The following is a 21,272-nucleotide window of genomic DNA, read 5'->3' as shown; positions in this document are numbered from 1 at the left end:
CAAACCCGTACCTGAATATTTTATTTACAACCCATACCTGAATATTTTATTTACAACCCATACCCGACCCATGTCCATAGGGTCCCAAAAAACAAGATTCATACCCGACCCATCTAGATCCGACCTAAAGGGTCTAGGTAGGGTCCCCGACCCACTAGCATCCCTAGTTAGGAGTTAGGACCACATTGTGAGTTCTCCTAGAATTGTTGGAGATGGCTCAAAATGTCAGAGGTTCTATCTTTTGACTTTAGACAAGAAACCTAGCTAGCTTTGAGATCCCAACTCCCATGGAAAAGCGTCCCGGACTTTGAGATTCTATGGATTCGACCTGAGAATCTATGAATTCCCCCTTCACGAACAAATTCATTTCCCTATGAGAGCCTAGTTAATCAGGATTGGCCCTTCTGAAAAAATTGGGATTGGAAATTCCCATTCACAACAATGAACTGAAATTCAGTTTTGTTTTGCGAGTAATTAAAATGGCACTTCACAAAAAAAAATTTAAAAAAAAAAAAAAAAAAAAAAAAAAGTGAACTAAAATTATACCATGACATCAAAAATAACCCAGTAAATACTGCAGAAACACTTCCAAGAAGAAAATTTCGGCCACAAATCATGATTGGAATAGCAGCAGCTTCTACTCAACAAAGACCAGTTCCAAAAGAAACAAACATGACATATCTATATTGTTTCAGTCTAATTCATGGGCATGGTGGTTTTGAAGATGGGGCGAAACAAAGGGAACTGAAACAAGTGGAGAAGTTGTCATCCAAAAGATGGTTCCCGAATATCCGTGAATCATGACTGCTCTTCTTCATCACTGTCATCTCCAAAAACTGAGGCCACTGGTACCTTTGGCTTCTTTGCAATAGCACCAACTGGTTTCTGTTAAAAGACAACAGATAAAAAGCACCAACACTCAATCAATGGACACTAGAGCGAAATAACTCGATGAAAAATGAATATTGATCAAAAGTTTTCTGCAATTTACATGCTCCCTCCCTCACCCTCTCCTTGAACGATGACAAGGGATCATAGTTTGACTTGATGGTCAATCTGTGTCAGCTTTGAGTCTTTGACCATTAATGACTCAAATATATGTAGATATACCATGTAAAATTTCTCACAATTTAGCAAAAATACTTTCTTCGAATAGTTGTCGGAATTGTATTTTATGAAAATGCATCAATCAAAGTTGATATTTATTGACCCCTAACAATCAAATGAAATCCAGCAATCTGCAGCTCCTTCTCCTCGCCCTCTCCTTATATGACGAATTGACAGGAAAACGAGGGATTATTGCTAAAATAATTGGGATTGACCGTATAACAATTCATAACCTCCACCTCAAAGTATCCATTTTCTCAGCAGTGAATGAATCTCTTGGCTAAAAGGAGAAGGAAAAGTTTGCAATCGGAAGCTCACATAGTCACATGTAGTGCGAGGAAGGTTTCTGCAAACGTACTCTGAATCGATATTTCTCCATTTATATACGGAGTACTATTTAATTCATCCAAAAGACATTTATATGGAAAAGCTATTTTCTATGATGAATGTAAATATTTTATAATCATGATATGATTTTATTATTTTAAAACTTAATCATTGGTCAAAAGTTTTAAAATTTGATTACAAAAGTCAAAACTAAGATCACTTTGGGATGGAGGATTTACTGATTTAGGAGACACAGGTTAAAGCAGTCAACATACAGTTCATGCACAAACTCACAAGCTAACATCAAGAAAATGCAGGGAAAGAACGTACTTTAGACAAACCACTTTTGACAGAAAATCCAAACTTAAGTGCTTTTCGCTGATCAATTTCAAGGGGTATAGCAGCACCTTTTGTAGCATGTGAATCAGCACTCCCAGATGGTTCTTGATCTTGCAGTTGTTGCTTGCGAGCATCAGTGCTGATGACAATATACATGCAATATAAGATAACATTTCTATTTCAGGAACACTCTGAAGCACATGATAAAGCACCTACATTTGAGCAAACTTAGCCATTTCTTTCTCCTGTCGTTGCTGCTCTCGCTTTTGTCGATCATCACGGTTGCTACCATGCATCTCTCTCATCTCCTTAAAGCGCTGGAAAATAATTAAACAGACTGGTTATAGTTTAAGTAACTAGTCTCCTGAGAGACAGCCTCTTATACCCATATACCCATAAACCCAGTAAAATCTGAATCTACGGAAATAACTACACCAAGGCCCATAATATGCAGAAGTCCCATGATAATCACATCATGAGGCTGTCAAACAAGAATTTCTGTTGTTTGAGGTGCCACATATTGAAAAAGTCCAGAGAGGAAAAAAAAAAACAAGTAGACTCAGTGACTACCTTTCTGTGATTATGATCATAGGAGCTCAGGTGAGCTTCAAATTCCATAGCCAACTTGTATTGCTTGTTACAGAGATGACAGAAGAACACTTTGTGTATTTCTTTCACCTCAGTTTGAATTTTCTGCTCCCGTTCTGCTATCACCTGATTTCAATATATGCACGAAGCAGCAGAAGAACCCACCAGGTAATAAAAACTGCAGGAAATTCTCAAGAGCTTCCAAAGTGGATGTTCGCTTATGACATACCAATCCCCTCAAAAGACACGCATATACGCTATATGCTGCCTTCTGTTATTAGACGTACGTTTCAAAGAGAGTAAAGAATCAAATCACTTTATCTAACACTTTTATGACTACTTCTAACTATAAACTGATGTAAATTGTAAATCTTTGGAAGGCATACCTCTCTCTTCTTTGCAACTTCCTCTGTTTCTTCTACTTCAATATCTAACTTTCTACGCTGTATATTCTCCTCTGCAGTAAAATAATCATCTTCCTCCTGCTTCCCAATGCCTAGTTTGGGATCTCTAATACCAGATTTTATTGGCTCAATAATACCTGCAAAGGTCAAAGGGAACATAAATTTTGTGTCAGCTCAGTATATGAATAAGCTGAAATTAAAAGGTTCCAAGGACAGACACCGTTACACTAAGGGGTCGTTTGGTTCAATAAGGCGGAATGGAATGGAATGGGGTTTGATAGTATAGGGGTACGGGGTTCTAAATCCATACTTGCTTAATGTTGTTTGGTTCACCATAAATTTGTAGAAGGGAGGAATGGAATTTGATTCCAAGGAAGGAGGGTGGTTATGGGATTCCAAGGGGTTGGGGTGGAGTTATAATCCATTAGGTATCTAACTCCATTTCAAATCACCCCAACCAAACAATGGAATGGATCAAATCCATTCCATTCCAAATTAACCAACCAAACAGCCCCTAAGAATCTCCAACGCATCAAAGAACCCAGATGAACTTGAAGGCCTCGCTTGGAAACTTAGACTGGGCAATTATTAGGGGGCTAATGCCAGAAGAATGAAAGTAGGAGGTCGAGGTGGTGATGGATAATGAAATAAGAGAAAATAAGCTTATAACTATCTCATTAAAGGCTTGCATGGGAAGGATGTAATTTTTACTAGGGTAATAGAGCTAGGGTAATATGACTAAACTGAAATTAAAAGGTTCCAAGGACAGACACCGTTACACTAAGAATTTCCAAAGCATCAAAGAACCAAGATGAACTAGAAGGCCTCGCCTGGAAACTTAGATGTGGGGAATTGTTAGGTGGATAATGGCAGATGAATACAAATTAGGAGGTCGAGGTGGTGATGGATAACGAAATAAGATAAAATAAGCTTATAATTATCCCATTAAAGGCTTGCTTGGGATGGAGGTAATTGTTACTAGAGTAATAGAGCTAAAGTGAACTAAACATTGTAGGAAAGTGATGGTAGTGGAAGATTGAAATGAGGAAGATAGCGTAAAAGTCCCTCGGGTAAGGGAGGAATAGAGGAATAGTTACCCACCTCTCCCCTAAGTAATGTTTTAACATTTAACCCCATATGGAGGTAATGATTCCTTCCACACCTCCTCTTTTCACCCTCCTCAACCATCACTAACTACCAATCTCCTCCCATTTTTGGTTCATTTGAGCTCTATTACACTAGTAACAATTACTTACATCCCAAGCGAGTCCTAATGGGCAAAAGTTACCCACCACCCATATGAGTAACATATTACTCACACGATCTCATATGGGAGAAAGAATTCCCCTCATCACCTCTGGACTTTCCTTTGATCATTCCTTTACAACGCTTCACCGCCATCTTTCCTCCTTTTCTATTTTGTTTCAAACTAGTTTAGATCTCGCGCAATGCATGCACGATATATATATATATATATATATATATATATATATATATATATATATATATATATATAGAGAGAGAGAGAGAGAAGGGATCAACTAAGTCCACCATATGTATTTGAGTCCATAAGTCCTTCTAAGGGTCATTGGATGAAGGCAATGGAAGGCTAGGATTTGATGTCAATATGTGGCTACAAATTAATCCCTCCACCTTTTCTCTAATTAACTCATCAATTCAATTAACCTACCTCACTAATCATTCATCATCTCATTATCACAACTCCTCCTCTCTCTACATCTCACTTCTTCTTCCTCTCTAAAAACCCAAAAAAATCAAAACCCAAAAAAATACAAAACCCAAATAAATCATTTATTCATTTCTTCTTCATTCACCACCACCCACCACTACCCCACCCGACACCCCACTGCCGCCGGTAACTTTTATAAATTCGTTGTTTTTTTTTTTTCCAGATTTTGCGTCTTATTTCCGTCACTTTTTTTTTCAGATTTTGTGTTAAATTTGTTGTTTGGGGTCGGTTTATTTTATTTGTTATTTTTTGTTGTTATTTATTCTTTTCAAATCTCTTCTTGTTATACGTTTTTTTTTTTAAGATTTCGGGTTTTAAATCTCGTTTTTTTTTTTTGAGATACTTTTTTTTCATCTAATATCTACTAAAATATTTTTCATAAAATTTGTGTTTTAATCTTAGCTATATAAAAATTCTTATAATTTGTTGATTTTAATCTTATATTTCACATTTTTATTTAAAAATGATATAAAATGACTAAAGTTACACAGTTATGGGCAAACGTTATACTGTTATGGACTAAAGTTATACAAAAGTTATATTGTTGTTATTTATTCTTTTCAAATCTCTTCTTGTTATACGTTTTTTTTTTAAGATTTCGGGTTTTAAATCTCGTTTTTTTTTTGTGAGATACTTTTTTTTCATCTAAGATCTACTAAAATATTTTTCATAAAATTTGTTGTTTTAATCTTAGCTATATAAAAATTCTTATAATTTGTTGATTTTAATCTTATATTTCACATTTTTATATAAAAATGATATAAAATGACTAAAGTTACACAGTTATGGGCAAAAGTTATACTGTTATGGACTAAAGTTATACAAAAATGGACTAAAGTTATACAAATAAGGTCTAAAGTTATACAAAATTGACTAAAGTTATACAAATATGGACTAAAGTTATACATATAAGGACTAAAGTTATACAAAAATGGACTAAAGTTATACAAAAATGGACTAAAGTTATACAAATATCTACATTAGCAATGTGTTGAACTTCTACTCAATGAATGTATAACTCTAGTAACGATATGAATAACTTATATTCAACGAATGTATAACTCCAGTAGAAATGTGTGTAATTTCAATGAAAGTATAACTTTTGTTTTCTCAATTCTCTTTGTTGACAAATGAAAAAAAAATATAAGCATAACAACAAAAAATAACAAATAAAAACCAACACTATAAATTTGAATTTATATAAGTACTGTTTGTATAAATTTAGTCCATATTTGTATAATTGTAGTCCATTTTTGTATAACTTTAATCAATTTTTGTATAACTTTAGTCCATTTTTGTATAACTTTAGTCCATATTTGTATAACTTTAGTCCTTATTTGTATAACTTTAGTCCATATTTGTATAATTTACACAAATTTGTCAGTGAAGTTGCATAGTATAACTTCAGTCATTTTTTTTATATCTTTAGTCCAAATTTGTATAACTTTAGTCCAAAATTGTATAACTTTAGGAATATAAATTCAGATTTGAAACCAACACAATAAGAAGATGAGATTAAAGTTACTTTAGTCATATAGTCCAAGTTTATGTAACTTTAATGTTTGAAGTGTATAACTTTAGTCGTAAGTAGTGTAACTTTAGTAGCATATAGTATAACTTTAGTTGTATTCACATATAGTTTTGAAAATTAAAATAAAAAAAAATTAACAAATGTAAATTGTAAACAAAAATTATAAAGTAGAAAAAACCGTAAATCTCACCAATACTAGATCTAAAATAAAAAAACCGAACAATTTACTATTAAATCTCACCAATACTAGATCTAAAATAACAAAAACCCGTTAATCTAACAAAAAACCCCGTAAATCTAAGAAAAAAACCAAATAACAAAATCATGATTCGTCAAAAAAAAGGGTTTAACTTTAGTGCATAATGATATAACTTTTGTTCTAAATAGTGCAACTTTAATGTTTAAAGGGTATAACTTTAGTCAAAAAAAAACCAAAATAAAAAACAAAACCAAACAAAACAAAACAAACTTGAATGGTTATGTAACTTCAATTTATATAATGTATAACTTTAGAGGTTAATTGTGTAACTTTAATGTTAAAAGGGTATAACTTTAGTCGTAAATAGTGCACCCTCAGTCATAAATAGTGTAAATTTAATAAATGTTAACAAAAATTTCAAAAATAACAAATTAGAAATTAAAATCAACAAAGATCAAAAATTAGAAAATACAATACAATAACAAATAGCAATACAAAACAAATAACAATAACAAGAGTCCATTTTTGAAATAATGGTCAAAAATAAAATATTTGTCGTTTTGGGTCGGTTTTGAAAATATTTGTCAAAATGGTGTCCACGTAGGCTCGGGATTTCTAGACCTGAAACACGCCACTACTAATGGCGTATTTTGTGAAGGAAACACGCCATTAGTAGTGGCGTGTCTTTACAACAATTTTTTCCTCAACCGATCAATTTAAATTTAAAAAAAAAAAAAAAAAAAAAAAAAAAAAAAAAAAATTTACATAAGACACGCCATTAGGGGTGGCGTGTTTCCCCTCCGAAACCCGCCATTCCCAATGGCGTGTTTGTTTTAGTCCATTTTTTAATGAAGTTTCTTTCCGTACTCATTACAAACACGCCATTGGTAGTGACGTGTTTTAGGTCCAGAAATCCCGAGCCTACGTGTACACCATTTTGACAAATATTTTCAAAACCGACCCAAAACGACAAATATTTTATTTTTGACCATTATTTCAAAAATGGATTCCAATAACAACCAAATAACAAAAAAAAAAAATTAACAACAAAAAAACAAAAAAAAGTAAATCTGAAAAATGACAAAAACAATAACACCAACTAACAAAAACAAAAACAAAAAAACAACCATCAGCCTTAATTTAGCAATAACAACAAAAACAAAAAAACAAATAACAATAACACCAACTAACAAAAACAAAATAAAAAAACAAACAACAAAATAAAAAAAAAGTAATTCGGAAAAAAGAAAATGAGGAGGGAGGCGGGTGGTGGAGAGCAGGTTGTTCGTGGAGAGGAGGGTGGCGAGGCGAGATCTGGACGGCTGTGGACGAGTGCGGCGGTGGCTGGTGGTGTGGTATGGTGGGTGTGGTGTCGGTTGGTGGTGTGGCGTGTTGGGTGTGGTGTCGGGATGAGGAAGGAGGGTGTCGGTGTGTGGCGGTGAGGAGGGAGGAAGGGACAAGATGGTGGTGGGGTCGGGTTGGTGTGTCGGCTGGGGTGGCAGTGATAGGGTGGTGGTGGGGGTCGGGTTGGTGTGCCGGGAGAAGAGGAAGGACGGGTTTTTTTTTCATATTTTTTGGATTGATTTGTTTTTGTTTTGATTAGGGTAGATTTGTTTTGAGAGGAGAATGGGAGAGGATGTAGAGAGAGGGGGGGAGTTTGTGATAATGAGACTGAATGTTTAGTGAGGAAGGAGTATGTGATAATGAGTGAAGAATGGATTAGTGAGAAACTTAATTGCAATGAGGAGCTAATTAGAGGAGATGAATTTCTGGCCATCCATTGAGATCTAATCTCAACCTTCCAACCCTTCTCTATATAAGTCCCTTACATCTTATAAGGCCCTAAGTCCTTATAAGGACCATAGGATGGAGGGGATGGAAGGTTGAGATTATATAGAGAAGGGTTCTCATAAGTGCCTTACATCTTATGAGGCCCTAAGTCCTTATAAGGACCATAGGATGGAGGGGATGGAAGGTTGAGATTATATAGAGAAGGGTTCTCATAAGTCCCTTACATCTTATGAGGCCCTAAGTCCTTATAAGGACCATAGGATGGAGGGGATGGAAGGTTGAGATTAGATCTCAATGGATGGCCAGAAATTCATCTCCTCTAATTAGCTCCTCATTGCAATTAAGTTTCTCACTAATCCATTCTTCACTCATTATCAATAACTCCTTCCTCACTAAACATTCATCCCTCATTATCACAAACTCCTCTCTCTCTACCTTCTCTCTCATTTTTCTCTCAATAAACAAAATCAAAACAAAAACAAATCAAACAAAAACAAATCAAACAAAAAAAAATCTGAGAAAAAAAAAAAAAAAAACTCCCTCCTTCCTCCCTTTGTCCTACCCGCCCCCACGCAACACAACCACCCCGCCGCCGCCACCGCCAACTCGCACCCCACCACCACCAGTCACCCTCTCGCCACAACCATCCTCCCGTCACGACAGCAACAATAACAAACAACAACACCGACTTCGACAACCTGCCGCCCGTGCTCATTCGCCATCGCCGCCGCCACCATAGACGACCACCACCGTGTCATTCCAGATCTGGGGTGAGTGGAGAATTTCTCATGCGTCGAAGTGGTGGTTTGACCGCCTTCAACATCCACCTTTTTTCTTCTCCTCTCCATTACCACCTTTCACTCTTTTAAAAAAAAAAATTGAAAACTCAGATTTCGTGAGATTTAGTGATCTTTGTTTTGTTTTTTTTTTTTTTTTTTTTTTTGTTTCTTGTTTTACGGGAATGGTGATTTTGGTTTTTTGTTTTTGGTTTTTGGTGTTTCTTTTTTCTTTTTATTGTTTTTTATTCGGTTGATTGGTAGGGAGAGTTAGTGGATCATTTCTTGTTTTATTTTTTTGTTTGTTTCTTGTTTTACGGGAATCAATACGATATCCCTGTCTTTTTTGTTAAATTTTCAGATCCTTTTTTGTTAAATTCCTTTTAAAATGATGATGAGGATGAATGTTGTGTGGTGTTGTTGACTAAAGTTATACTCTTTACTTCATATTTATTTGGTTTTTATAAAAGTTATACTATTTACGACTAAAGTTATACACTTAAAACATTAAAGTTATACTATTTACGACTAAAGTTATACCCTTAAAACATTAAAGTTATACTATTTACGACTACAGTATTACCCTTCAAACATTAAAGTTTATTATTTACGACTAAAGTTATACCCTTCACAAATTAAAGTTATACTAATTACGACTAAAGTTATATCTTGTCTTGTTTTTTTTTTTTTCAAATGTCTTATTTTGCATTTTGATATTTAGAAAATGGCTTTTTTTTTTCCAGATCTAGTATTGTTGGTGAAAAGTTAGTATTGCTGGTTTTTAGGATTTCGGTTATATATTGGACTAAAGTTATAAGTTTGTTGGACTAAAGTTATACGATTTTGGACTAAAGTTATACAAAAAATTGGACTAAAATTTACATAAAATTATATAAATTCCAACTAATTTATCGAAAATGACTAAAAGTTATACAAAAATAGACTAAAGTTATACGATTTTGGACTAAAGTTATACGATTTTGGACTAAAGTTACACGCTTTTGGACTAAAGTTATACAAAAAATTGGACTAAAATTACATAAAATTATATAAATTCCAACTAATTTATCGAAAATGACTAAAAGTTATACAAAAATAGACTAAAGTTATACAAATATGGACTAAAGTTATACAAATAAGGACTAAAGTTATACAAATATGTATACAAAAATGGACTAAAGTTATACAAAAATTGATTAAAGTTATACAAAAATGGACTACAATTATACAAATATGGACTAAATTTATACAAACAGTACTTATATAAATTCAAATTTATAGTGTTGGTTTTTATTTGTTATATTTTGTTGTTATACTTATATTTTTTTTTCATTTGTCAACAAAGAGAATTGAGAAAACAAAAGTTATACTTTCATTGAAATTACACACATTTCTACTGGAGTTATACATTCGTTGAGTAGAAGTTATTCATATCGTTACTAGAGTTATACATTCATTGAGTAGAAGTTCAACACATTCCTAATGTAGATATTTGTATAACTTTAGTCCATTTTTGTATAACTTTAGTCCATTTTTGTATAACTTTAGTCCTTATTTGTATAACTTTAGTCCATATTTGTATAACTTTAGTCAATTTTGTATAACTTTAGACCTTATTTGTATAACTTTAGTCCATTTTTGTATAACTTTAGTCCATAACAGTATAACTTTTGCCCATAACTGTGTAACTTTAGTCATTTTATATCATTTTTATATAAAAATGTGAAATATAAGATTAAAATCAACAAATTATAAGAATTTTTATATAGCTAAGATTAAAACAACAAATTTTATGAAAAATATTTTAGTAGATCTTAGATGAAAAAAAAGTATCTCACAAAAAAAAACGAGATTTAAAACCCGAAATCTTAAAAAAAAACGTATAACAAGAAGAGATTTAAAAAGAATAAATAACAACAATATAACTTTTGTATAACTTTAGTCCATAAGAGTATAACGTTTGCCCATAACTGTGTAACTTTAGTCATTTTATATTATTTTTATATAAAAATGTGAAATATAAGATTAAAATCAACAAATTATAAGAATTTTTATATAGCTAAGATTAAAACACAAATTTTATGAAAAATATTTTAGTAGATCTTAGATGAAAAAAAAGTATCTCAAAAAAAAAAACGAGATTTAAAACCCGAAATCTTAAAAAAAAAACGTATAACAAGAAGAGATTTGAAAAGAATAAATAACAACAAAAATTAACAAATAAAATAAACCGACCCCAAAAAACAAATTTAACACAAAATCTGAAAAAAAAAAGTGACGGAAATAATAAGACGCAAAATCTGGAAAAAAAAAAAAAACAACGAATTTATAAAAGTTACCGGCGGCAGCGGTGGGTGGAGGTGGGGTGTCGGGTGGGGTAGTGGTGAATGAAGAAGAAATGAATAAATGACACTCTCTCTCTCTCTCTCTCTATATATATATATATATATATATATATATATATATATATTGTTTTTACTTTTTAGGACATTAATTATAGATTTTAAATTGGCACCTCCGAATCTTCAAAGTTTATCTCGTATTTGATTTGAGAAAAAAAAATTGATCGGAAAACTAATCAAGACAATTGATTAAATGATGAAATGTGTATTTTATTGAACACATTTTTTAAATTCAAAGCTAAGGATTTCATTTTACAAATTTTCTCGAATTTTTTTAATGAATTTTTTTTTCACATAGCTAATAATAGCGGTTTATATTTTTGTTTTATACGAATTAAGTATGTATCAAGTCATTGTCTAAACACTAATGAAAGATTTAGCAATTTGTAGTTTATAGTTTTATACCAATCTTATTTTAATTAATAAAGACTATAATTTAGAGTTTAATGAAAAAATTATAGTTTGATGAAAAAATTAATTTAATGAAAGGATAATAGTTTAATGAAGGACAATCTTATTTGTTTTCTTATTTGCGCAAGTGCACATTGGAGGGAAAGTTTTCATATTGCTTATTCACTTTGGAAAAAAAAAAACAACGAATTTATAAAAGTTACCGGCGGCAGCGGTGGGTGGAGGTGGGGTGTCGGGTGGGGTAGTGGTGAATGAAGAAGAAATGAATAAATGAAAAAAACAACGAATTTATAAAAGTTACCGGCGGCAGCGGTGGGTGGAGGTGGGGTGTCGGGTGGGGTAGTGGTGAATGAAGAAGAAATGAATAAATGAGTCTCTCTCTCTCTCATATATATTGTTTTTACTTTTTAGGACATTAATTATAGATTTTAAATTGGCACCTCCGAATCTTCAAAGTTTATCTCGTATTTGATTTGAGAAAAAAAAATTGATCGGAAAACTAATCAAGACAATTGATTAAATGATGAAATGTGTATTTTATTGACCACATTTTTTAAATTCAAAGCTAATGATTTCATTTTACAAATTTTCTCGAATTTTTTTAATGAATTTTTTTTTCACATAGCTAATAATAGCGGTTTATATTTTTGTTTTATACGAATTAAGTATGTATCAAGTCATTGTCTAAACACTAATGAAAGATTTAGCAATTTGTAGTTTATAGTTTTATACCAATCTTATTTTAATTAATAAAGACTATAATTTAGAGTTTAATGAAAAAATTATAGTTTGATGAAAAAATTAATTTAATGAAAGGATAATAGTTTAATGAAGGACAATCTTATTTGTTTTCTTATTTGCGCAAGTGCACATTGGAGGGTTATATATTGTTTTTACTTTTTAGGACATTAATTATAGATTTTAAATTGGCACCTCCGAATCTTCAAAGTTTTCTCGTATTTGATTTGAGAAAAAAAAATTGATCGGAAAACTAATCAAGACAATTGATTAAATGATGAAATGTGTATTTTATTGAACACATTTTTTAAATTCAAAGCTAAGGATTTCATTTTACAAATTTTCTCGAATTTTTTTAATGAATTTTTTTTTCACATAGCTAATAATAGCGGTTTATATTTTTGTTTTATACGAATTAAGTATGTATCAAGTCATTGTCTAAACACTAATGAAAGATTTAGCAATTTGTAGTTTATAGTTTTATACCAATCTTATTTTAATTAATAAAGACTATAATTTAGAGTTTAATGAAAAAATTATAGTTTGATGAAAAAATTAATTTAATGAAAGGATAATAGTTTAATGAAGGACAATCTTATTTGTTTTCTTATTTGCGCAAGTGCACATTGGAGGGAAAGTTTTCATATTGCTTATTCACTTTAGTATATAAGGGATATGGGGATTCCATCATGCCGATAACGATTACTCCCAATCCAAGCGATCCCTTGAAAAAAGAAGATTAAGAATAGTTTTACAACATGTAAACTATTGGTATATGTTAAAGGTACATACCTTGCTCATCCTTGCCCACCCCTTCCCCTTTCCATCCCATTTTCTGCAGAAGCCTGAACCCTACATTGGACGATGACAATTGCCTGTCTTCAGATGCTTGTTCAACATTATCCAAGTTAACATTCTCGGTAGGCCTATGGTTGATTGGCAAATGAAAATCTTCACCAGTATCCTCCTTAATTATATCCTAGTTAAACATTAAAAAAAATGTGAAATTAATGCATTAATCTGCGAGTCTCACAAATTCAAAACCAGGATTCAGAAGAGATAGTAAAAGACGCCATACAGGCTTTCCTAGCATGTGAAAATCTCAAGATTTATTTTAAAATGATATTTCAAGTAAAAAAATCACTAAGACATACCTTGCAAAGCTGAAGAAAATTATAAGCTACGTAAAACTAAATGTAAGGAGATTTTTTACCTCTTCCTTTGCTTGTCTACGATCTCGCATGCTTGACTCAATTCGCCTGATGTTCGATCTGTAGTCCATTTAATCCTATAAGACGAGCAAAAACACTACAAATCACATACCTTGTTGTTCTACACAATATAATTCATTGTAACAAGGAGATATATCTCTTTATGACTCCAAAACATGCATGTATAGTTTATGTGAGATGGCATAGTGTACTCTCCTCAAACTAGCTACTGTATTGATTAAGCATCAAACACGTGCTGCCAAAATTTTAATGCAAATGATTGACTCTAGATCATTCCCATTTATTGCACAGACCAATGTCGGAGGGAGAAGGATTACAAACTTACAATTGCACGTCTATTGATTGTTTGCATTTAATCCGAATAATTGGATGGTCCAGTAACTGGAGAGGGGCCTCGTACAGAAAGCAATTGCACCGTAAATGTAACCCAAACTTCTAGGTCGTTCAATTTTTTATGGCAAGACCCATTTTAATGTCCAGTGAAAGCCTATGTTACTCAATCAATTCATATAACCTTAAACGACTACAGGGCCCACAACAGACACCAAAAAAGCTACTCCCTCCCAGGGGCGGATCCAGGATTTGAGTAAAGGGGTGGCACATTAAGAAAAAAAATTGCGGACAACATTTGTACATTAAATTCTTATATCGTCAATACATAGTAATACAAGTATCCTAAGATAAGTATCCTAAGTTCAATACAATAGAGGCATAGAAATTACACAGAAACCTTCCTCGTAACAGAATAGGTCCTTATTTTTCTGATTAAACAAGGCTAAAAAAGGTAGATGCCAACCACATAAGTATCCTAAGTTCTAAGTTAAAGATGGTACACGGTCGCAAATGACACTCATCTTCATCCAACTCACAATCTTAATGGCAACTATATGTAGTAATTTATAAGTTGCAAGAGCTTGGCGCACTGGACTAATGAATTCATAACTTGAATAGAACTCCAAATACAAACCAGCTTTCATTCCTCATGTCACTTAGATCGCGCAAACTAATTCCCCTGAAAAAGCCGTTGGTCGATTAAGAATAACATCATCCTAAGAAAACTTGATATGATCACAGACGAGTAAATTTGATCGAGGCTGCATCAAATCTCTGAAAATTATTCAACATAACCTCACAGCACTAGGCTGCTACTCTAAACTGCTACTCTAAACTGATGATCACAAACGAGTAAATTTGATCGAGTAAATTTGAACGTTTGCACGAATTAGTAGGTGGTCGCTATAACTTTCTATGTATTCTTTTTCATCATCAATCATTCAATATACAAACAAACAATATTAAAATCGAAATTAATTGATAAGTGAGACTAGTAAGTGATTTAGGGTTTGAGAGAAATGGGATAATTAACCAACTAATCAATCTAAACTAACACAAATTTACAATTATACAAATAGATAAATAAATTAACAAATTAATAAGGACAAATTTGGGATCTAGGTTTTGGGGAACAAATTAATTGAATTAATCAAACTAATAACAGTAGTAAGAAAAAATTAATCAAACTAATAAGAACAAATTAATCGAATTAATCAAACAATCAAGAACAAATTAATCGAATTAAACAAACTAATAAGAACAAATACCTAGGCAAGTACTCGAGTAAGCGGCAGACGATAGATGGAGTGGTGGACCGTGGAGTGTGGACGGCCGGAGGTAAGGAGGAGGCCGGCGGTAAGGTGGTAAGTCGACGGCAGGTGGTGGTTTTGTTTTATTTTGTGGACAATGTTTGTATTGTTTGTCTTTGAGTTTGTCGCGTCTTTCTTTTTCTTTTCCAGATTTTCAAGTTTTTTTTTTTTTTTTTTTGCCCTCACTTCGAGTCCATTTTTGAAATAATGGTCAAAAATAAAATATTTGTCATTTGGGTCGGTTTTGAAAATATTTGTCAAAATGGTGTCCACGTAGGCTCGGGATTTCTAGACCTGAAACACGCCACTACTAATGGCGTATTTTGTGAAGGAAACACGCCATTAGTAGTGGCGTGTCTTTACAACAATTTTTTTCCTCAACTGACTGAAGTTTAAAAAAAAAAAAAAAAAAAAAAAAAGACACGCCTTTAGGGGTGGCGTGTTTCCCCTTCGAAACCCGTCATTCCAATGGCGTGTTTGTTTTAGTCCATTTTTTAATGAAGTTTCTTTCCGTACTCATTATAAACACGTCATTGGTAGTGGCGTGTTTTAGGTCCAGAAATCTCGAGCCTACGTGGACACCATTTTGACAAATATTTTCAAAACCGACCCAAAACGGCAAATATTTTATTTTTGACCATTATGTCAAAAATGGATTCCCTCACTCCCCCCTCCATCCGCCCCTGCTCCCTCTATTCAACTCCACTTTGCAGTTTGCTTTTTACACGGGTATTAAGGAGTGGATTAAAAAAACTATTAAAAGTACATAGGGAAAGAGAATAGAGAGGTTAAAAATATTAAAAAAATATAAAGGTGGGTTTTATGGTAGATTAGTGTGGGGTATGGATGACATTTTTTTTAAATATAGATTTTCAATAACGATAGAATGGTCATTTTCTTAGCCAAATAAGGAAACATGTAAAGTGGAGTTGAATGGATGAAAAAGGAATAATTACAAAGTGGAGTTGAATGGAGGGCGTAAAAGATAAAGTGTACTAAATACTCCATGAAAGTGGCGAAGAGGAGTAAAAGACAAGAACTTTGGCCTCGATTCTCGAAAATGCATCATTATCCTATAATGGAAATACACAAATCATGTAACACATAAAAGCAGTTGACACTTGTACAATACTAGGTATCAAGATGTACTGACAGACATAGTGAATTTGCATACGGATAACTATGAAATGACTCTATTTCATACCTATGCAAGAGCAATGGGTAATAACAAAGTCTAAATGAAATCATTTAAATGAGGACTATTGAACACTCGTCAAGAGTGTTTAAAATGCTCCAGTATTATTGAGACAAGTTCACGTGTTTACTTGGCATCCAAGGTAGTGATGTCGAGGCTTCTTGCTTAAAGAGTCATTGGAGTAAAACTCTTAGGACTTGATTTTTGGACATATAAGACTCGAAAACAAGAACTAACTTGGACAGAATTAGACTCAACAAAGGACTCGATTTGGACACTTAGATGGATTGTTTTAAGGACCAACAAGCTATATAAGGACACATTTAGAAGCTAATAAACGATTCAACCAAAGCAAGGCACGAAACAACCTGTTTTGGACGAATATAAGATCCTAAATAGCTTGATAACTTTGAAAGAAAGCAATGGAAATAAGATTGTAACTTAAATGCTTATGAACTAAACATTCAAATAACAATTCCCACAATAACTTAAGGCAACAAAACAGAAACTTTGGGACTGTTTTGACACAAAACAATAACAAGACTCGGGATATGACTTGAGAAGATCACAAAGCAATCTCAAGACTCGGGATGTTGTTCAAGATCACAAAGCAAGAACTGATCCCCTTATGCACTTGGTCAGATCACAAAGCAAACCAAGATACACGACCCCAAACACTAAGTAATGGAGTTGTTCTAGCACTAAGCAAAGAACTAATCAAGGGTTTTGAGAAACCTCATAAAACTCATAATTTTCATTAACTCCAATCCGATTTTCTCATATGTCTAACTTGGTTTATATAGACCAAGGCTTACAATCTTGACCCTTGATTACAAGTTACATCTAAGGGCCACAAAATGAGCAGCTAAAAGGACATAAAAACAGCAGCCTAGGCCTCTTACAATGCTGAAATTGAAAATGACATAAAGCAAAGAAATGATAAAGTAAACTAATAGTCCAATCTTCCTTGTTTGTAGCTCAACTTCTTATTTATGATTATATGGACTGATTGGAGGCTTGTGGAACCGTGTATGACTCCTATTCAGCTCCCAAAAAGTCTCTTGAGCTTTGTTGGATCAAAAGAGGAAAGATTGATAGCGACATTTTGCTCATTGTTCAAAACCTGGTCCCCTTGTACCTTTGCTTTAGTTCTTCAAATAATTTCTGAATGGTAACCCTTGGAGATAAAAGATCCTACACAAAAACATCCTAAACTTACCAAATATATGAAATAGGGCGGTTGGAGGCATGACTTCTTAGACGGAATTGAAGTTGGACCTCGATTGTTGGTGACGGTTCAAAACCGGTTTGGAGAGCATCTTAGAAATCGATGCATTTTGGAAGAGGCATATCTCTTAGCTCAGGACGAATATCAGGGCCCATGATAGCTCATTTGAAAGCTAAGGGATCTAAATTTCACCTCCAAAAAGAATCAACCTTAGACGTTGAGTAAATCTCGAGTTATTGAACTTTTAGTGCACGTAGGTCATGGGCTGTCCAGAAATGCGCAGTCTGTTTGCATCAGCCATATCTCAAGCTATAGACCTGATATGGAGGTGATTCAAAATCCATCGTTTTTCTAAGATCCCAAGCTTTCTAATGACATAAGAATCATTGTATTTGCATGAGTAAAACTTGAGATATAGAGCTTGGAAGTTAGGCTTGATGTAATGACACTTCAAAAAGCGATGAAATGCATTCAACTGTGAACCGTTCCTTGGACTGTTTCTTTTGGCTTAAAAATGAATCACAATGCAACAAATTTTGTTGCAAACTCCTTTCTTCAAAAGAATTTGCCCTCAAATTCTCGACATTGTCATCTTCAACCTCTTCACAATAAGACCACACACACCTCAAGAGATGGATTATCATGACTTCCTCCCGGATCATAGACTAGAATTGTGTATGGCAAGAGAGGTGTTGTTACTCTCTTGTCACCAAAGTTCTTGGACAAATCAGGCTCTAAGGACGTTTGAGGTTGCTCCTTACTCGGTTGGCATGCTCCCAAGATGTAGCGTTTGAAGCAAGAACCATGGGCGATGTAGGAGGTCGGATTTGGTACACTCGAGTATGGAACAACCCAAGACTCTCCTCTTGCTTTACCCTTGCTTGAATCCGAACAAGTTCCACCATTGAACATGACCATGGACTGTCCAAACTCCATGGTTTGAAGGCTAAGTAGTCCTTGGTTAACAATCACTTCTCTAGGCCCCAAATCAGTAGCTTGGTCATTATTGATGGCTCCATGGGTAAGGGTATGGCTACTCTCCTCCTCACTAGTAGGCTCATTTAATGAGTTGAAGGGGGTTTTTGTTTCAAGACATGGGTTCTCAAAGATAGCACTACATGAGCTATTCATTTTAGCATAAGTGCTCATGACCTTTGGCTCAAGGGACTTAGACTTAGGACAAGCAATGTTTAAGCATGGCATGACAATTCCTTGGTCTAAACTCTCCTCTATCCCAACTGTTTTGGTTACCCCTAAACATTCCCTTTTAGCTAAAGCCTTATGGTTTTCAGGCCTTGCTAAGCTCTTCTCCACACACAAAGACAACTCAAGAAATTCACCATATGAATGCATCATTTCTAATTTAATCCTCCTAGCAATTTCAGATTTCAAGCCATTGTAAAATCTGATTCCCTTAAGAAAAGAACTTACTTCATTGTCATACACAAAGTGTAATTCCTCAAATAATCTAGCATACTCATGAACACTCAAGGAATTTTGTTTAAGGGTCTTAAGTTCAGCCAACAAATTATCCATGGTAGAAGAAGGTAGAAACTTTAATCTCATGTTTCTTTCAAGTTTAAACCAAGAACATATTCTACCCTTCCCTTCCATCCTCCTTGAAAATGTAAGAGTATTATACCATAACAAAGCAACACCCTTTAAAGAAGACACAACCAGTTTACACTTCTCTTTATCGAAAAAACACTTGTTCTCGAAATAGCATTCAACATCAAACAACCAAGACACAAATGCTCTACTGTTTTCACCATTAAAGGAAGGAAGTAATGGTGTGTTACCTTTGCTTCTAAGGGTCGGAGAGGAATTAGAACACTCATAGGGCAGGAGGTGTTCTCCTTGATACAAATCAGGAGGTTTTGGTTCCCTTGGAACCCCATGGGTACTTGTTGCACTCCTTGTATGCACATCACCTTCATACCCTTTTGTTAGAGCTTGCAACTTCACCATAGCTGCTTCTAATGACTTGGAAATGGAACCAAGAACACAAGGCTTCATCTTTGAGCATGGAACATAGGGTACAACACCAATAGCTACTGATTTTCCCATGAAAAATCAGAATCACAACAACTTAAGTAAAACTGATTTTCAAGAAACAAACCAAAGCTTTGAAAACCTCTCTTCACTCATTGGGTTATTTTTGTAGTTTTAGATGTAGTTAGGAAAGATGAACACTCAACCAAAGCTCTGATAACCAATTTGGAGTAAAACTCTTAGGACTTGATTTTTGGACATATAAGACTCGAAAACAAGAACTAACTTGGACAGAATTAGACTCAACAAAGGACTCGATTTGGACACTTAGATGGATTGTTTTAAGGACCAACAAGCTATATAAGGACACATTTAGAAGCTAATAAACGATTCAACCAAAGCAAGGCACGAAACGACTGTTTTGGACGAATATAAGATCCTAAATAGCTTGATAACTTTGAAAGAAAGCAATGGAAATAAGATTGTAACTTAAATGCTTATGAACTAAACATTCAAATAACAATTCCCACAATAACTTAAGGCAACAAAACAGAAACTTTGGGACTGTTTTGACACAAAACAATAACAAGACTCGGGATATGACTTGAGAAGATCACAAAGCAATCTCAAGACTCGGGATGTTGTTCAAGATCACAAAGCAAGAATCGATCCCCTTATGCACTTGGTCAGATCACAAAGCAAACCAAGATACACGACCCCAAACACTAAGTAATGGAGTTGTTCTAGCACTAAGCAAAGAACTAATCAAGGGTTTTGAGAAACCTCATAAAACTCATAATTTTCATTAACTCCAATCTGATTTTCTCATATGTCTAACTTGGTTTATATAGACCAAGGCTTACAATCTTGACCCTTGATTACAAGTTACATCTAAGGGCCACAAAATGAGCAGCTAAAAGGACATAAAAACAGCAGCCTAGGCCTCTTACAATGCTGAAATTGAAAATGACATAAAGCAAAGAAATGATAAAGTAAACTAATAGTCCAATCTTCCTTGTTTGTAGCTCAACTTCTTATTTATGATTATATGGACTGATTGGAGGCTTGTGGAACCGTGTATGACTCCTATTCAGCTCCCAAAAAGTCTCTTGAGCTTTGTTGGATCAAAAGAGGAAAGATTGATAGCGACATTTAGCTCATTGTTCAAAACCGGGTCCCCTTGTACCTTTGCTTTAGTTCTTCAAATAATTTCTGAATGGTAACCCTTGGAGATAAAAGATCCTACACAAAAACATCCTAAACTTACCAAATATGTGAAATAGGGCGGTTGGAGGCATGACTTCTTAGACGGAATTGAAGTTGGACCTCGATTGTTGGTGACGGTTCAAAACCGGGTTTGGAGAGCATCTTAGGAAATCAGATGCATTTTGGAAGAGGCATATCTCTTAGCTCAGGACGAATATCAGGGCCCATGATAGCTCATTTGAAAGCTAAGGGATCTAACTTTCACCTCCAAAAAGAATCAACCTTAGACGTTGAGTCAATCTCGAGTTATTGAACTTTTAGTGCACGTAGGTCATGGGCTGTCCAGAAATGCGCAGTCTGTTTGCATCAGCCATATCTCAAGCTATAGACCTGATATGGAGGTGATTCAAAAT

General features: G+C 33.9%; 1 protein-coding gene across 3 annotated transcripts; it reads right to left on the bottom strand.

Annotated features, from left to right (window-relative positions):
* Positions 1-530: 530 nt before the first annotated feature.
* Positions 531-15,388, bottom strand: LOC141638941 (uncharacterized). Of its 3 annotated transcripts, none has more exons than XM_074448118.1 (8): positions 15,197-15,388; positions 13,577-13,651; positions 13,156-13,342; positions 2,748-2,902; positions 2,344-2,487; positions 1,990-2,090; positions 1,765-1,912; positions 531-885 (listed from the first exon to the last, which is right to left on the bottom strand). In XM_074448118.1, exons 2-8 carry the CDS (start codon positions 13,643-13,645, stop codon positions 799-801), a joined length of 891 nt encoding a protein of 296 aa, XP_074304219.1. In that variant the 5' UTR covers positions 13,646-13,651; positions 15,197-15,388; the 3' UTR covers positions 531-798. The 3 variants fall into 3 exon arrangements, with proteins under 3 accessions (XP_074304219.1, XP_074304221.1, XP_074304220.1); XM_074448120.1 differs by having other exon boundaries at positions 1,842-1,912; XM_074448119.1 differs by having other exon boundaries at positions 13,577-13,671; positions 15,197-15,334.
* Between the last annotated feature and the right edge of the window lie 5,884 nt (positions 15,389-21,272).

This window comes from Silene latifolia, unplaced genomic scaffold (assembly GCF_048544455.1).
Source record: "Silene latifolia isolate original U9 population unplaced genomic scaffold, ASM4854445v1 scaffold_237, whole genome shotgun sequence".
NCBI classification, from domain to species: domain Eukaryota; kingdom Viridiplantae; phylum Streptophyta; class Magnoliopsida; order Caryophyllales; family Caryophyllaceae; genus Silene; species Silene latifolia.
This window is presented reverse-complemented; position numbering and strand designations above follow the sequence as displayed.

Excerpts from the sequence above, each read along its gene's own strand:
- LOC141638941 (XM_074448118.1), bottom strand. The coding sequence starts at position 13,645 with ATGGACTACAGATCGAACATCAGGCGAATTGAGTCAAGCATGCGAGAT. Across the intron at positions 2,903-13,155 it reads GGTGGGCAAGGATGAGCAAG|GTATTATTGAGCCAATAAAA; the intron begins GTATGTACCTTT and ends TGACCTTTGCAG. Across the intron at positions 2,091-2,343 it reads ATGATCATAATCACAGAAAG|CGCTTTAAGGAGATGAGAGA; the intron begins GTAGTCACTGAG and ends ATTATTTTCCAG.